General features: G+C 48.0%; 1 protein-coding gene across 2 annotated transcripts in view; it reads right to left on the minus strand.

The window, feature by feature from the left end:
- The window catches only part of LOC123764720 (twist-related protein 2), an 80,116-nt gene extending 62,211 nt beyond the window's left edge, over nucleotides 1-17,905 (minus strand). The window contains exon 1 of one of the 2 annotated variants that reach the window (XR_011222318.1): nucleotides 17,659-17,905. Coding sequence is in view for 1 of the 2 variants with exons in the window: in XM_045752775.2 (XP_045608731.1) it covers nucleotides 5,480-6,070 (591 nt within the window). In the remaining variant the exon portion in view is untranslated. Of the gene's footprint in view, nucleotides 1-5,474; nucleotides 7,092-17,658 lie in introns of those variants that run through there. The other variant, XM_045752775.2, reaches the window with a different exon arrangement.
- Between the last annotated feature and the right edge of the window lie 1,548 nt (nucleotides 17,906-19,453).

Consider the following 19,453-nt stretch of genomic DNA (forward strand, 5'->3'; position numbering starts at 1 on the left):
GTACTGCTCAGTACTTTCAGAGTACTTACTCAGTACTTGAGTACTGCTCAGTACCTTCAGAACAGAAGAGATTGTTGAAATAGAGGGAATACAGAGAACATACGGCACGCATAGACGCAATAAAGCCCCTAAATTATTGGAATCGTCACAAAGCTCTCCAAATGTACTCACTAGAAAGAAGACGAGAGAGATACCGAATAATATACACGTGGAAGATACTGGAGGGCCAGGTCCCAAATCTACACAGTAAAATAACAACATACTGGAGTGAACGAAATGGAAGAAAATGCAGAATAGAACCAGTGAAGAGCAGAGGTGCCATAGGCACAATCAGAGAACACTGTATAAACATCAGAGGTCCGCAGTTGTTCAACGTCCTCCCAGCGAGCATGAGAAATATTGCCGGAACAACCGTAGACATCTTCAAGAGAAACCTAGATTGTTAAAAAATAAAGTGCCGGATCAACCAGGCTATGGTGGATATGTGGGCCTGTGGACCAAGCTCTCAAACGTCAAGCCTGGCCTCGGCCCGGGCTTGGGGAGTAGAAGAACTCCCAGAACCCCATCAACCAGGTATCAAGTAGTGTCTTAAGGATTGTGCTGGACCCAGACTACTTCTCCTTTACGTAAATGACCTATGTAGAACCTATGTAAATGTCGAGTCTTATATGTCGATGTTAGCAGGCGATGCAAAATTAATGAGAAGAGTCAAGATAGATGAGAATTGTAAAGTTGTCCAAGATGACGTAGACTTAAAGAGAGAGAGTTGGTCCGAGAAGTGGCTACAAGAGTTTAACATGAGCATGTGTGATAAACAATGGAAGAGGTCACATGAGACCAACACCACACTTAACACTGAAGGGAAACTACTACACTCTTGATGACCAGAAATAAACTAATAAGAATAACTCCTGAGCTCATATAAACAGTATAAGGTCAGCAGCATCTTGTATACTAACAATAGCGGGATCACTCTTCACGAAGCTAAACAAGGAAGCATTAGTCCTGGAGCACAAAGTCCCATCGTGTACAGTGTGTGTGTGTGTGTGTGTGTGTGTGTGTGTGTGTGTGTGTGTGTGTGTGTGTGTGTGTGTGTGTGTGTGTGTGTGTGTATTCACCTAGTTGTGTTTGCGGGGGTTGACCTTTGCTCTTTCGGCCCGCCTCTCATCTGTCAATCAACTGTTTACTAACTACTTTTTTTTTCTCCACACCACACACACACCCCAGGAAGCAGCCCGTGACAGCTGACTAACTCCCAGGTACCTATTTACTGCTAAGTAACAGGGGCATTCAAGGTGAAAGAAACTTTGCCCATTTGTTTCTGCCTCGTGCGGGAATCGAACCCGCGCCACAGAATTACGAGTCCTGCGCGCTATCCACCAGGCTACGAGGACCCTGCCCCTAGGGCCTCGTGTGTGTGTGTGTGTGTGTGTGTGTGTGTGTGTGTGTGTGTGTGTGTGTGTTGGTCTTGACACCAACCAACCTCTCTAGGGGTTACTAACCCACTACAACATCTTCCTAACCAACTACCAAGTATAGATATGCCCTGAGCTTTGTCTCAGCGTATATACCCAGCATACATACACTCCTCGGTGTATTTATCTTTGTATATGTATATATATATGTATGTTATTCCGTATGTAAATATACATTTTTAATAACTAATAATTATTACATATGAAATAACATACTTTGATTCATGAGCATTTAACTAGTCGTCCTCGACTATATGAAAGGTTACAGTGTGTGTCAAAAGCTACAGTTAAAGACATTTACTGTTGGCCAAACAGGTAAACATCTTGATCAAAGAAGAGAAGAACACAGACATAGTACTGTATGAGGGCGCGTCAAAAGTCCAATGCATGTTTGTAAGAAACTGTAATCATTCAATTGACTGGACTAATTCAGGCAAAACTGTTGAGTGTTAAGTCTGTTAGTAGTCCTTCATAATGTGCTCACACACCACAACCTTTAAGTGTTCCCACCTGGATACTTACGAATAACTATTAACACATTTAGATACATTTGTTTTTGTGTAGGTGCCCTAGACTATATGAAGGGGAGTACAACAAGCACTCACGCAACCACTTACAAACCTGGACATCTTTTCTCAGTCTCTGGCGGCTTTGTTTACACTTATTAAAATAATTTTCGAACATCGAAACTTACCAATCAAAAATTATTGTTATAAACAGCTTCCTAGTGATTCGGAGCTCATAAGCTGTTTAATATATATAAACAAAGCCGCCAGAGATTGATAAAATATTCAGAGGTTTGTATGTTGTTGAGTAAGTGCTTGATGACTGCGGACCCCGCAGGTGTCTGTCACAAACACGAGACGGGCGTGTTGACGGGTGGAAGACGTGACGGTGGTTATAAGCCAACACTTGACAGGTCCGAGGACAGAACTACACCCTATAACAGCTGTGCCGGGTTATACGAACCCTTGTGGTCGACCTAGGCCTATAGTTGTAACAATTGTTTACAAGTATCAGATTATACAGAACCTCACAGTCAATTTTGCCCCGAAGGGCGAGTTTATTGGGCAGCGCGTCATGCTGTGAGTGACCATACCGTCATATAGCAGCATATACAACACCCCATCACCCAACATCTCGGGGCCTCGTAGCCTGGTGGATAGCGCGCAGGACTCGTAATCCTGTGGCGCGGGTTCGATTCCCGCACGAGGCAGAAACAAATGGGCAAAAGTTTCTTTCACCCTGAATGCCCCTGTTACCTAGCAGTAAATAGGTACCTGAGAGTTAAGTCAGCTGTCACGGGCTGCTTCCTGGGGGTGGAGGCCTGGTCGAGGACCGGGCCGCGGGGACACTAAAGCCCCGAAATCATCTCAAGATAACCTCAAGATAACCCCCAATATAGGAAGATAACCCGCTGGGTTGTTGTTGAGTTAATAATCCCGTCTGGTGTTCACACACACAAGAGTCCGGCCACATTGTCCCTCCAGCTACACTCATTCCTCACACACAGTCAACATTTTTTCGCGTTATCAACATGAAATAAGAGGATCCACGTGGACCGCGTACCCTATGAGGCTCCGGAAGATACGGAATATCGGGGTTTGTTTGTAGATATTTCGACTTCAACCCAGGAATGTAAAATAGTGTAATGAAATCGTTGCTTGCTCCGTCAGGATATGTTTGGTGTTGCTGAACACTTGCTGCACCCGGGTGATGCTTCAACACACCTTTTGTGTGACCCAGCTGTGACGCTCTACACCCCCCCCCCCCCGTGACGTAGGTCGTGACGCAGTACACCCAACCCACCCTGACGCAGGTCGTGACGCAGTACACCCAGCACACCCTGATGCAAGTCGTGACGCACTACAACCAACCCACCCTGACGTAGGTTGTGACGCAGTACACCCAGCACACCCTGATGCAAGTCGTGACGCAGTACACCCAACCCACCCTGACGTAGGTTGTGACGCAGTACACCCAGCACACCCTGATGCAAGTCGTGACGCACTACAACCAACCCACCCTGACGTAGGTTGTGACGCAGTACACCCAGCACACCCTGATGCAAGTCGTGACGCACTACAACCAACCCACCCTGACGCAGGTCGTGACGCACTACAACCAACCCACCCTGACGCAGGTCGTGACGCAGTACACCCAACCCACCCTGACGTAGGTTGTGACGCAGTACACCCAACCCACCCTGACGCAAGTCGTGACGCAGTACACCCAACCCACCCTGACGCAAGTCGTGACGCAGTACACCCAACCCACCCTGACGCAAGTCGTGACGCAGTACACCCAACCCACCCTGACGCAAGTCGTGACGTAGTACACCCAACCCACCCTGACGCAGGTCGTGACGCAGTACACCCAACCCACCCTGACGCAAGTCGTGACGCAGTACACCCAACCCACCCTGACGCAAGTCGTGACGCAGTACACCCAACCCACCCTGACGCAAGTCGTGACGCAGTACACCCAAACCATCCTGACGCAAGTCGTGACGCAGTACACCCAACCCACCCTGACGCAAGTCGTGACGCAGTACACCCAACCCACCCTGACGCAAGTCGTGACGCAGTACACCCAACCCACCCTGACGCAGGTCGTGACGCAGTACACCCAACCCACCCTGACGCAAGTCGTGACGCAGTACACCCAACCCACCCTGACGCAAGTCGTGACGCAGTACACCCAACCCACCCTGACGCAAGTCGTGACGCAGTACACCCAACCCACCCTGACGCAAGTCGTGACGCAGTACACCCAACCCACCCTGACGCAAGTCGTGACGCAGTACACCCAACCCACCCTGACGCAAGTCGTGACGCAGTACACCTAACCCACCCTGACGCAGGTCGTGACGCAGTACACCCAACCCACCCTGACGCAAGTCGTGACGCAGTACACCCAACCCACCCTGACGCAAGTCGTGACGCAGTACACCCAACCCACCCTGACGCAAGTCGTGACGCAGTACACCCAAACCATCCTGACGCAAGTCGTGACGCACTACACCCCACCAATATACTATACATTACGAGTTAAAGTTTCTCGAAAGTGGGACCCCCTAGACCCCACACCATGGACCAAGCAGACAGCCCGCCTAAAAGTCTTTTTTAAGATCTCTATTGTTTTACAGCGTAGTTTTCATATGTATATACATGTGTATATATATATATATATATATATATATATATATATATATATATATATATATATATATATATATATATATATATATATAAATGTATGAGTGAGTTTGGGTATTAGAGGGACCTCTGGCGGTGGAGTGAGGTCCGCCTCTCATAACTAGGTGTGAGGAGGCTGAGAGTCGAGGACCATCATCCCAGACTCTTCCCTCTCATTAGTCTCGCCTTCACGTCCTGATACCTTACTCCCTCTTCCTGACACAGCCTCCGGGGGCCACCTCCCCTGACACAGCCTCCGGGTGTCGCCTTCCCCTGACACAGCCTCCGGGGGCTACCTCCCCCTGACACAGCCACTGGGGGCTACCACCTCCCCTGACACAGCCTCTGGGGGCTACCTCCCCTGACACAGCCTCCGGGGGCTACCTCCCCTGACACAGCCTCCGGGGGCTACCTCCCCTGACACAGCCTCCGGGAGCTACCTCCCCTGACACAGCCACTGGGGGCTACCTCCCCTAACACAGTCTCCGGGGGCTACCTCCCTTGACACAGCCTCCGGGGGCTACCTCCCCTGACACAGCCTCCGGGGGCTACCTCCCCTGACACAGCCTCCGGGACCAAGAAATGTTCACCTCTCCCCAAAGACAGTGATAACCTCGCCTCAAGTCTCCCCGGTGCATGCTGGCCACATTACGCTGATGCAACATTGAATCAACGTTGATGCAGTGTTGCATCAACGTCACATGCCCCGGAGGAGGGGGAGGAGGGTAGACTGATGAAGATTAAACCACCCAAGAGGAAGCATGGGCATGAATAACCCGTAAATGACGTGTGGTAAACTGACCTGTATTATAAGTGTCCGCCCCAGGCGCCTTCCATGCGCCAGACGTTGAAGGCGTAGCTGAGGCGCTCGTGCGCCACGTAGGTGCAGGAGGAGGAGAGGCGCTGGTCGTGGGCGTCTGTATCCAGCACCTGGTACAGGAAGTCTATGTACCGGATGGCCAGCTTCAGCGTCTGGATCTTGGAGAGCTTGTCTGAGGGCAGCGTGGGGATGATCTTCCTGAGGGAGCTGAAGGCCTCGTTGAGGCTCTGCGTGCGCTGACGCTCGCGCACGTTGGCCAGCACGCGCGCCTGCTGCAGCTCCTCGTAGCTCTGGGGACACTTCTTGCGCGCCTTGGCCAGCCGCGCCTCCTCGCTGTCCTCGTCGCGGCGCCGCTTGTGGCCTCGCGGCTCGTCCTCGCCTGACGTGGTGTGGGACTCGTGGCCACCACATGAGCTGCGAGGACTCATGTCACTCATGAGGGAGGAGAAGGTGGGCGGTGTGGTGGTGTTGAGGGCGTGTGAGGCGTCCTGTAGGGGCAGGGTGTAGGGCGGGGGCGAGTACTCACACTTCACGGGCACCATATGCCCGGGCATGGCCGCATACCCTCGCTGCACCATCACTACTGCCTCACCATACACTACTGCCTCACCATACACTGTCGCCTCACCATACACTGCCGCCTCACCATACACTGTCGCCTCACCATACACTGTCGCCTCACTATACACTATCACTGTAACGCCCACAACTATGCTGTAGCAACACTAACACACGGAGGGGGAACACGGGGGCGGGTGTAGAGGCCACAGGGGCGGGTGTAGAGGCCACAGGGGCGGGTGTAGAGGCCACAGGGGCGGGTGTAGAGGCCACAGGGGCGGGTGTAGAGGCCACAGGGGCGGGTGTAGAGGCCACAGGGGCGGGTGTAGAGGCCACAGGGCGGGAGAGGCGACACGCGACGACACCCAGGCTGACCTCACCAGACGGTGGTGGAGGCCACGAGTGTGGTGCTGGTGTCCCCAGACGGTGTGGCACCCTGGCACTCACACGTTGCCACACTCAAACACAACTTGACTGGCAACTTGGCCCTCACGAGTCCACAGTGAGGAGGCACTGACCCGGGCCGCCACTCACGCTCCTCACACCGGCCGCCACTCTCAACACCTCACAAAATGCGGATCTTATCATATTCATTCATGTAAAACGGCGGAATATGGGTGGCCGGAGGGGCATCGGCTGAACCAATGGGAGGCGAGGGAGGGGTCTGCCCCGCCCTCGGGGTCCTGGCGACCAATCAGCTCGGGGCGCTGGTTGATGCCCGGCCGCGAGTGCCACTCACAGCGCGCGGTGATGAATGGCACCTCACTCGCGCTACACCAACCCAACGCCTCATTTTTCAACGGCGGAATATGAGGTTCAGGGAGACCATCTAGAGCGCTCTAGAGGCCTGGCGCCCTCTAAGTCTTGCTATATACTCGTCTAGAGGGCTAGTGCCCCCTAAGTCTTGCTCTATACTCGTCTAGAGGGCTGGTGCCCCCTAAGTCTTGCTCTATACTCGTCTAGAGGACTGGTGCCCCCTAAGTCTTACTCTATACTCGTCTAGAGGGCTGGTGCCCCCTAAGTCTTACTCTATACTCGTCTAGAGGGCTGGTGCCCCCTAAGTCTTGCTCTATACTCATCTAGAGGACTGGTGCCCCCTAAGTCTTGCTCTATACTCGCCTAGAGACTTGGTACCCTCTAAGCCTTGCTCTATACTCGTCTAGAGGCTTGATACCCTCTAAGTCTTGCTCTATACTCGTCTAGAGGCTTGGTACCCTCTAAGCCTTGCTCTATACTCGTCTAGAGGCTTGATACCCTCTAAGTCTTGCTCTATACTCGTCTAGAGGCTTGGTACCCTCTAAGCCTTGCTCTATACTCGTCTAGAGGACTGGTACCCTCTAAGCCTTGCTCTATACTCGTCTAGAGGCTTGATACCCTCTAAGTCTTGCTCTATACTCGTCTAGAGGCTTGATACCCTCTAAGCCTTGCTCTATACTCGTGTAGAGGCTTGATACCCTCTAAGTCTTGCTCTATACTCGTCTAGAGGCTTGATACCCTCTAAGCCTTGCTCTATACTCGTCTAGAGGACTGGTGCCCCCTAAGTCTTGCTCTATACTCGTCTAGAGGCTTGATACCCTCTAAGCCTTGCTCTATACTCGTCTAGAGGACTGGTGCCCCTAAGTCTTGCTCTTTGAAGTGGGGACATGTGTGATAACCGGGCTGGTGATAACATATATCAATCATCTGTACTGGCGCATATCCTACAAAGTATCTCCGGAGCGTCTGAGCCAGGCTATGGCACGGTTGACTAGGTGCACACTCACACACACTGGCTGGGGCGGGCAACCATTATCACGGCAACACTGCTGCACTTGGGACCACTGTCGGGTCAACATTCTGTATCAATAATAACAACAATAATATTAACGGTCATAACTGCACGTGAAGTTGACGGGGCAGTAGCCTCTGGCGGAGCTGCCAGGGACGGGGCGGCCAGGGACGGGACGCCGCGGGGTGGGCCGGCCAGGGACGGGACGCCGCGGGGTGGGCCGGCCAGGGACGGGACGCCGCGGGGTGGGCCGGCCAGGGACGGGCGGCCAGGGACGGGGCGCCCCGTGGTGGCGGTGGCTTCCTGTGCTCTCCCTGCCCGTCCTCTTAAGGTTTCCCCAGGGTCAAGAAAACGGTCAATTTAAAGTGGTCTCTCCTAACTTACTAGAGGACCCACGACAGAAAACGGGATAGTACGTCACTTTCGCCAGCCGCTTCCATTTTTTAATAGGACAATATTTGGCCGTATGTAACGCATACGATCGAAATGCGACGTTCTTTGTATGAGGACAGGTTGGCCTTCCAGTACTCTCCTGGTTGTACACACCTACAAGTGCTTGTACGGGGCTCAGCGTCAGCTTTTTCGTCACGAATCTAAGTCTTGTAAGTCTTCTAAGTCAGTTTTCGTCACGAATCTAAGTCTTGTAAGTCTTCTAAGTCAGTTTTCGTCACGAATCTAAGTCTTGTAAGTCTTCTAAGTCAGTTTTCGTCACGAATCTAAGTTACCTGGTGTACAGGTTCCCGTGCCTTCTCGAAACTGTGTATGGTGTCTGCCTCCATCACTTGAAGCTGTGTATGGTGTCTGCCTCCATCACTTGAAGCTGTGAATGGTGTCTGCCTCCATCACTTGAAGCTGTGTATGGTGTCAGCCTCCATCACTTGAAGCTGTGTATGGTGTCAGCCTCCATCACTTGAAGCTGTGTATGGTGTCTGCCTCCATCACTTGAAGCTGTGTATGGTGTCTGCCTCCACCACTTGAAGCTGTGTATGGTGTCTGCCTCCATCACTTGAAGCTGTGTATGGTGTCAGCCTCCATCACTTGAAGCTGTGTATGGTGTCAGCCTCCATCACTTGAAGCTGTGTATGGTGTCAGCCTCCATCACTTGAAGCTGTGTATGGTGTCAGCCTCCATCACTTGAAGCTGTGTATGGTGTCAGCCTCCATCACTTGAAGCTGTGTATGGTGTCAGCCTCCATCACTTGAAGCTGTGTATGGTGTCTGCCTCCATCACTTGAAGCTGTGTATGGTGTCAGCCTCCATCACTTGAAGCTGTGTATGGTGTCTGCCTCCATCACTTGAAGCTGTGTATGGTGTCTGCCTCCATGACTTGAAGCTGTGTATGGTGTCTGCCTCCATGACTTGAAGCTGTGTATGGTGTCTGCCTCCATCACTTGAAGCTGTGTATGGTGTCTGCCTCCATCACTTGAAGCTGTGTATGGTGTCAGCCTCCATCACTTGAAGCTGTGTATGGTGTCAGCCTCCATCACTTGAAGCTGTGTATGGTGTCTGCCTCCATCACTTGAAGCTGTGTATGGTGTCTGCCTCCATCACTTGAAGCTGTGTATGGTGTCTGCCTCCATCACTTGAAGCTGTGTATGGTGTCAGCCTCCATCACTTGAAGCTGTGTATGGTGTCAGCCTCCATCACTTGAAGCTGTGTATGGTGTCTGCCTCCATCACTTGAAGCTGTGTATGGTGTCTGCCTCCATCACTTGAAGCTGTGTATGGTGTCTGCCTCCATCACTTGAAGCTGTGTATGGTGTCTGCCTCCATCACTTGAAGCTGTGTATGGTGTCTGCCTCCATCACTTGAAGCTGTGTATGGTGTCTGCCTCCATCACTTGAAGCTGTGTATGGTGTCTGCCTCCATCACTTGAAGCTGTGTATGGTGTCTGCCTCCATCACTTGAAGCTGTGTATGGTGTCTGCCTCCATCACTTGAAGCTGTGTATGGTGTCTGCCTCCATCACTTGAAGCTGTGTATGGTGTCAGCCTCCATCACTTGAAGCTGTGTATGGTGTCAGCCTCCATCACTTGAAGCTGTGTATGGTGTCTGCCTCCATCACTTGAAGCTGTGTATGGTGTCTGCCTCCATCACTTGAAGCTGTGTATGGTGTCTGCCTCCATCACTTGAAGCTGTGTATGGTGTCTGCCTCCATCACTTGAAGCTGTGTATGGTGTCTGCCTCCATCACTTGAAGCTGTGTATGGTGTCTGCCTCCATCACTTGAAGCTGTGTATGGTGTCAGCCTCCATCACTTGAAGCTGTGTATGGTGTCTGCCTCCATCACTTGAAGCTGTGTATGGTGTCTGCCTCCATCACTTGAAGCTGTGTATGGTGTCTGCCTCCATCACTTGAAGCTGTGTATGGTGTCTGCCTCCATCACTTGAAGCTGTGTATGGTGTCTGCCTCCATCACTTGAAGCTGTGTATGGTGTCTGCCTCCATCACTTGAAGCTGTGTATGGTGTCTGCCTCCATCACTTGAAGCTGTGTATGGTGTCTGCCTCCATCACTTGAAGCACCAGGAACACCTGTGTGGCACCAGCACCAGGAACACCTGTGTGGCACCAGCACCAGGAACACCTGTGTGTGGCACCAGCACCAGGAACACCTGTGTGTGGCACCAGCACCAGGAACACCTGTGTGTGGCACCAGCACCAGGAACACCTGTGTGGCACCAGCACCAGGAACACCTGTGTGTGGCACCAGTACCAGGAACACCTGTGTGTGGCACCAGCACCAGGAACACCTGTGTGGCACCAGTACCTAAGTTTCCCCACGAGCGCGCGCGCGCACACACGCACGCACGCGCACACACGCGCACACACGCACACACGCGCACACGCACGCACACATGCGCACACGCGCACACACGCGCACGCACGCACACGCACGCACACGCACGCACACGCACGCACACGCACACACACACACACACACACACACACACACACACACACACACACACACACACACGAGGGGGCCTCGTAGCCTGGTGGATAGCGCGCAGGATTCGTAATTCTGTGGCGCGGGTTCGATTCCCGCACGAGGCAGAAACAAATGGGCAAAGTTTCTTTCACCCTAAGTGCCCCTGTTACCTAGCAGTAAATAGGTACCTGGGAGTTAGTCAGCTGTCACGGGCTGCTTCCTGGGGTGTGTGTGTGGTGTGTGGAAAAAAAAAACAAAAAAAAAGTAGTTAGTAAACAGTTGATTGACAGTTGAGAGGCGGGCCGAAAGAGCAAAAGCTCAACCCCCGTACAACACAACTAGTAAACACAACTAGTAAACACAACTAGTAAACACACACAGGTGAATAGTCGTATCAGAAACATCTCTGGCACAGATGGTTTGGTCAATTGGTGAGGGGGGGGATAGGGTGTGGGGACCGAGGGGGGGGGGAAGGTCAGTTATAGGGGCGCGAGGGGCTGATAGTGGGCATGTAGCAGGTGTGTGAGGTAGTGGGCATGTAGCAGGTGTGTGAGGTAGTGGGCATGTAGCAGGTGTGTGAGGTAGTGGGCATGTAGCAGGTGTGTGAGGTAGTGGGCATGTAGCAGGTGTGTGAGGTAGTGGGGGTGATGCCAGCAACAAGTTTATACATTGCCTCCTCTTCCTCTACCTGTGCACTTACCCTAGTGTAGTTACCTCTACACTTACCCAAGTGTAGTTACCTCTACACTTACCCAAGTGTAGTTACCTCTACACTTACCCAAGTGTAGTTACCTCTACACTTACCCAAGTGTAGTTACATCTACACTTACCCTAGTGTAGTTACCTCTACACTTACCCAAGTGTAGTTACATCTACACTTACCCAAGTGTAGTTACCTCTACACTTACCCAAGTGTAGTTACCTCTACACTTACCCTAGTGTAGTTACCTCTACACTTACCCTAGTGTAGTTACCTCTACACTTACCCAAGTGTAGTTACCTCTACACTTACCCTAGTGTAGTTACCTCTACACTTACCCAAGTGTAGTTACCTCTACACTTACCCAAGTGTAATTACCTCTACACTTACCCTAGTGTAGTTACCTCTACACTTACCCAAGTGTAGTTACCTCTACACTTACCCAAGTGTAGTTACCTCTACACTTACCCAAGTGTAGTTACCTCTACACTTACCCAAGTGTAGTTACCTCTACACTTACCCTAGTGTAGTTACCTCTACACTTACCCAAGTGTAGTTACCTCTACACTTACCCAAGTGTAGTTACCTCTACACTTACCCTAGTGTAGTTACCTCTACACTTACCCAAGTGTAGTTACCTCTACACTTACCCAAGTGTAGTTACCTCTACACTTACCCTAGTGTAGTTACCTCTACACTTACCCAAGTGTAGTTACCTCTACACTTACCCTAGTGTAGTTACCTCTACACTTACCCAAGAGTAGTTACCTCTACACTTACCCAAGTGTAGTTACCTCTACACTTACCCAAGTGTAGTTACCTCTACACTTACCCAAGTGTAGTTACCTCTACACTTACCCAAGTGTAGTTACCTCTACACTTACCCTAGTGTAGTTACCTCTACACTTACCCAAGTGTAGTTACCTCTACACTTACCCAAGTGTAGTTACCTCTACACTTACCCTAGTGTAGTTACCTCTACACTTACCCTAGTGTAGTTACCTCTACACTTACCCAAGTGTAGTTACCTCTACACTTACCCTAGTGTAGTTACCTCTACACTTACCCAAGAGTAGTTACCTCTACACTTACCCAAGTGTAGTTACCTCTACACTTACCCAAGTGTAGTTACCTCTACACTTACCCTAGTGTAGTTACCTCTACACTTACCCAAGAGTAGTTACCTCTACACTTACCCAAGTGTAGTTACCTCTACACTTACCCAAGTGTAGTTACCTCTACACTTACCCTAGTGTAGTTACCTCTACACTTACCCAAGTGTAGTTACCTCTACACTTACCCAAGTGTAGTTACCTCTACACTTACCCTAGTGTAGTTACCTCTACACTTACCCTAGTGTAGTTACCTCTACACTTACCCAAGTGTAGTTACCTCTACACTTACCCTAGTGTAGTTACCTCTACACTTACCCTAGTGTAGTTACCTCTACACTTACCCAAGTGTAGTTACCTCTACACTTACCCTAGTGTAGTTACCTCTACACTTACCCAAGAGTAGTTACCTCTACACTTACCCAAGTGTAGTTACCTCTACACTTACCCAAGTGTAGTTACCTCTACACTTACCCTAGTGTAGTTACCTCTACACTTACCCAAGAGTAGTTACCTCTACACTTACCCAAGTGTAGTTACCTCTACACTTACCCAAGTGTAGTTACCTCTACACTTACCCTAGTGTAGTTACCTCTACACTTACCCAAGTGTAGTTACCTCTACACTTACCCAAGTGTAGTTACCTCTACACTTACCCTAGTGTAGTTACCTCTACACTTACCCTAGTGTAGTTACCTCTACACTTCCCCAAGTGTAGTTACCTCTACACTTACCCTAGTGTAGTTACCTCTACACTTACCCAAGAGTAGTTACCTCTACACTTACCCAAGTGTAGTTACCTCTACACTTACCCAAGTGTAGTTACCTCTACACTTACCCTAGTGTAGTTACCTCTACACTTACCCAAGTGTAGTTACCTCTACACTTACCCAAGTGTAGTTACCTCTACACTTACCCTAGTGTAGTTATCTCTACACTTACCCTAGTGTAGTTACCTCTACACTTACCCAAGAGTAGTTACCTCTACACTTACCCAAGTGTAGTTACCTCTACACTTACCCAAGTGTAGTTACCTCTACACTTACCCAAGTGTAGTTACCTCTACACTTACCCAAGTGTAGTTACCTCTACACTTACCCAAGTGTAGTTACCTCTACACTTACCCAAGTGTAGTTACCTCTACACTTACCCAAGTGTAGTTACCTCTACACTTACCCAAGTGTAGTTACCTCTACACTTACCCAAGTGTAGTTACCTCTACACTTACCCAAGTGTAGTTACCTCTACACTTACCCAAGTGTAGTTACCTCTACACTTACCCTAGTGTAGTTACCTCTACACTTACCCTAGTGTAGTTACCTCTACACTTACCCTAGTGTAGTTACCTCTACACTTACCCAAGTGTAGTTACCTCTACACTTACCCAAGTGTAGTTACCTCTACACTTACCCTAGTGTAGTTACCTCTACACTTACCCTAGTGTAGTTACCTCTACACTTACCCAAGTGTAGTTACCTCTACACTTACCCAAGTGTAGTTACCTCTACACTTACCCAAGTGTAGTTACCTCTACACTTACCCAAGTGTAGTTACCTCTACACTTACCCAAGTGTAGTTACCTCTACACTTACCCTAGTGTAGTTACCTCTACACTTACCCTAGTGTAGTTACCTCTACACTTACCCAAGTGTAGTTACCTCTACACTTACCCAAGTGTAGTTACCTCTACACTTACCCTAGTGTAGTTACCTCTACACTTACCCAAGTGTAGTTACCTCTACACTTACCCAAGTGTAGTTACCTCTACACTTACCCTAGTGTAGTTACCTCTACACTTACCCAAGTGTAGTTACCTCTACACTTACCCAAGTGTAGTTACCTCTACACTTACCCAAGTGTAGTTACCTCTACACTTACCCAAGTGTAGTTACCTCTACACTTACCCTAGTGTAGTTACCTCTACACTTACCCAAGAGTAGTTACCTCTACACTTACCCAAGTGCAGTTACCTCTACACTTACCCAAGTGTAGTTACCTCTACACTTACCCTAGTGTAGTTACCTCTACACTTACCCTAGTGTAGTTACCTCTACACTTACCCAAGTGTAGTTACCTCTACACTTACCCAAGTGTAGTTACCTCTACACTTACCCAAGTGTAGTTACCTCTACACTTACCCAAGTGTAGTTACCTCTACACTTACCCTAGTGTAGTTACCTCTACACTTACCCAAGTGTAGTTACCTCTACACTTACCCTAGTGTAGTTACCTCTACACTTACCCAAGTGTAGTTACCTCTACACTTACCCAAGTGTAGTTACCTCTACACTTACCCAAGTGTAGTTACCTCTACACTTACCCAAGTGTAGTTACCTCTACACTTACCCAAGTGTAGTTACCTCTACACTTACCCTAGTGTAGTTACCTCTACACTTACCCTAGTGTAGTTACCTCTACACTTACCCAAGTGTAGTTACCTCTACACTTACCCAAGTGTAGTTACCTCTACACTTACCCTAGTGTAGTTACCTCTACACTTACCCAAGTGTAGTTACCTCTACACTTACCCAAGTGTAGTTACCTCTACACTTACCCTAGTGTAGTTACCTCTACACTTACCCAAGTGTAGTTACCTCTACACTTACCCTAGTGTAGTTACCTCTACACTTACCCAAGTGTAGTTACCTCTACACTTACCCAAGTGTAGTTACCTCTACACTTACCCAAGTGTAGTTACCTCTACACTTACCCAAGTGTAGTTACCTCTACACTTACCCTAGTGTAGTTACCTCTACACTTACCCAAGAGTAGTTACCTCTACACTTACCCAAGTGCAGTTACCTCTACACTTACCCAAGTGTAGTTACCTCTACACTTACCCTAGTGTAGTTACCTCTACACTTACCCAAGAGTAGTTACCTCTACACTTACCCAAGAGTAGTTACCTCTACACTTACCCAAGAGTAGTTACCTCTACACTTACCCAAGAGTAGTTATCTCTACACTTACCCAAGTGCAGTTACCTCTACACTTACCCAAGAATAGTTACCTCTACACTTACCCAAGTGTAGTTACCTCTACACTTACCCAAGTGTAGTTACCTCTACACTTACCCTAGTGTAGTTACCTGTTATTATGATGATGTTGTTGATGTTCGGTTATCCATCCTTCCTTATGGACAACCAACCCAAATATTCGGTAGAGTGCTTATACTTTGATCAGGAGATCACCCCTTACGCTTGGGGAGGGGCTCAGCTTCACACGTTTAGGGGATGTGGCTCCAACACTAGCCCGTGCACACACCCACTCGAGCCGCCGTGACTCCCCACACTCTCCTTATTTGGTATGACCTCCTCAATCCCCTTTCTTTTATTATTATTCTGTTCTACCCTGTCCCCAGCTGTGGTTCTTTCTCTCTCTTTTCTACTTACTGGGAAGCGTCACTTGGACAAGGGCAAACGCCGGCAAATTTGAATACATTTACTGTACAAGGTACGTGCACAATACATACATACATATAATAATATGACTGCAACACTCTATACTATTGTGGTCAGGTTTCACTCCAATACCATCAGGACTCTATCATCTGCTTATCAAGTGGTAGCCTAACTCCTGACACATCACTTATGCCACCAACCTCACCAAGTAGGCCAAGTCTTATAAGGCAATATTGCACTATCAGCACCAGAATATATATATTAAATACATTCAAGGAAAACCAGCCTATAACTGCAATAACATAAATATCAGTATAAATATTCCTTGATACACAATAATGATCAATCACTCTATCAGTCCTAGAACATATATATATCTCTGCCGGTAATCCAGCCTACGGTTGTAACTCTATACTTCAGTATAAGTACTCCTTGGCACAAAAATGGTAATCAATCACTCACCTTTCACTGCGTCACTGTTGATATGCATGCTAAGACAGCCTGTAGAAAACCAGTGGTAGAAATTGATATGGGTGTTTCATTAGCAGTGACAAAGAGAATACTTAAACAAATATCTAATGAAAATCTCACCGACCTAACAAATTCTCAAAGACCTGAAAGTTGTAGCATTAAATATTATGATATATATCGTGAGGAGACATTCACATATGGGACTAATAGAACAAGAACCCGGCAATGTGATGTTATAGTGGCCAGAATACGCCTGGGATATAGACGTATCTGGCAGCTTTCTCAAAACCCAAATGTCGAGTACACAATGTATCAACTTTGTGAAAGAGAAAACATGCACTCTCTTGAACATTATATTGTAGAATGTCCCATACTGACTGACTTTCGCCCTCCTGGGCTAAGGTATGCTGAACTCTGTAATTACTATATGAGTACTGGAACACTTGATGATATATTGGACTTGTATCCAAGATTGACCATGTAATATATCAATCATACAATGTATATATATGATGTAACTATATAACCTGAGCTTGTAAAAGCACCTTCATCACCTTCAGTGATTAAGTGCTTAATTGCACACTAGTTTCTTAATCAGCTATCTCACCCTGTCAGAGTAAATGAGACAAATGTATGTGAATGCATGTGTGTGTGTATATATGTATGTGTATGTGTGTGTGTATGTATATGTATGGGTATAAAGTATATATGGAAGCTGATCAGAATTACATTTCACCTTTGTGAATGTACATTAATGACATTATGTAAAAGACACATCAAACACTTTATGTAGGGCATACGTAAATCTGTGTATCTATGTATTTACGTATGTAGGTTAGCTTAGCATTTTAAAAGCACTGAATCACCTTCTGTGGTTGAGTGTTCAATAAACCCTTGAACTGAAATGAATCACACACAATAAATGTTTCACTTGACATCTCTCCGCTTTCTATATGTTGTGAGGTGACTCCCCCACGTTTGGGCTGGTCCATTTTCTGCCCTCCCTGGGAGCCCTCCGCTTCCCGGGCGGCCCTCTCACTCAGTCGTCCACCAGCAGTCGGAGTGGATGGATGTCGCTTCGCCCTCCAGGACGTTCCTCCATCTTTATTCTCTTATTTTGGCCTTCTGCCTCATCAAAACATGCCTAACATATCAATAGACATTCGCTACAGTCGCTGGGCACACGACCAACTGCAGACAATCACTGTAAACTGGTTAAAATTGTGCTTACCGCAGAGTTAGTTGTACATGGGCGCGCCCTGGCCCCAGCGTCGGACGTTGGCGCACTACTCAGCCCACAAAAGTGCCATTAAACTTCTCTACAGGGCTTTTATCCTTCCTAACTTGAGCACGAAATCGTCTCCAGGCTTCACACAACGCCTGAATAATTCTCCTCTTGACGGAGCAGGTAAATAGGGTTTCTTCCCTCTGCTACTAGGAGCTTAGAGACACTGCTTCCTGCTTCCACGACTTCCGCTACTCGAGTAAGGTCAAGACCCCTGACACGAGCCTCATGCCTTCCTCATAAACTTTCGACATCTCATGTCAAGTCATTTATGTACACACTTGTTCACTGCCCATCCTTTTATACTATTTGTCAAATCTAACCAACTATTTTACGTATGTATCTTCATGTCTATATTTCTTTGACCTAGTCAGGTCAGACCTGATAGAATAATTCTCAAAGGGGAGACTCGTTTTCAGCTACCTGGGATCATAACACTGTGCACTTAGCCAAGTGCAGTTACCTCTACACTTACCCAAGTGTAGTTACCTCTACACTTACCCTAGTGTAGTTACCTCTACACTTACCCAAGTGTAGTTACCTCTACACTTACCCTAGTGTAGTTACCTCTACACTTACCCTAGTGTAGTTACCTCTACACTTACCCAAGTGTAGTTACCTCTACACTTACCCTAGTGTAGTTACCTCTACACTTACCCTAGTGTAGTTACCTCTACACTTACCCAAGAGTAGTTACCTCTACACTTACCCAAGTGTAGTTACCTCTACACTTACCCAAGTGTAGTTACCTCTACACTTACCCTAGTGTAGTTACCTCTACACTTACCCTAGTGTAGTTACCTCTACACTTACCCAAGAGTAGTTACCTCTACACTTACCCAAGTGTAGTTACCTCTACACTTACCCAAGTGTAGTTACCTCTACACTTACCCAAGTGTAGTTACCTCTACACTTACCCAAGTGTAGTTACCTCTACACTTACCCAAGTGTAGTTACCTCTACACTTACCCAAGTGTAGTTACCTCTACACTTACCCAAGTGTAGTTACCTCTACACTTACCCAAGTGTAGTTACCTCTACACTTACCCAAGAGTAGTTACCTCTACACTTACCCAAGTGTAGTTACCTCTACACTTACCCAAGTGTAGTTACCTCTACACTTACCCAAGTGTAGTTACCTCTACACTTACCCAAGTGTAGTTACCTCTACACTTACCCAAGTGTAGTTACCTCTACACTTACCCAAGTGTAGTTACCTCTACACTTACCCAAGAGTAGTTACCTCTACACTTACCCAAGTGTAGTTACCTCTACACTTACCCAAGAGTAGTTACCTCTACACTTACCCAAGTGTAGTTACCTCTACACTTACCAAACAGTAGTTACACAACACAAGAACGTAAGAATTCAGCAAACCGCGGAGGACATGTTGGCCCACACGAGTCAACTCCTATTTATATTTTTTTTTCCACCCAAACTCCTTCATACGTGTGTGTAACCTACGCTTGAAACAACACAGGATAAGAGCTACACTCCTTGTGGAACCCGTCCGCCTAATTGAGCGTCGCACTCTGAGGTGTACTCTACCTGAGGGGAAATCTCGTCGTATTAGAAAACGGAAGCGCCTCGCGAAATTGACGCACTCTCCAGGTTTCTGTTTTGAGGTAAGTAGAAGTCTAAGAAATAAAATTAACGAATTAAAAGCTCTTGTCTGCACAGAAAAAATAGATATTATTGCACTTACCGAAACGTGGATGAATGTAGAAAATAGAGAACTATT

The sequence above is a fragment of the Procambarus clarkii genome, chromosome 48, assembly GCF_040958095.1.
Source record: "Procambarus clarkii isolate CNS0578487 chromosome 48, FALCON_Pclarkii_2.0, whole genome shotgun sequence".
Classification (NCBI taxonomy): domain Eukaryota; kingdom Metazoa; phylum Arthropoda; class Malacostraca; order Decapoda; family Cambaridae; genus Procambarus; species Procambarus clarkii.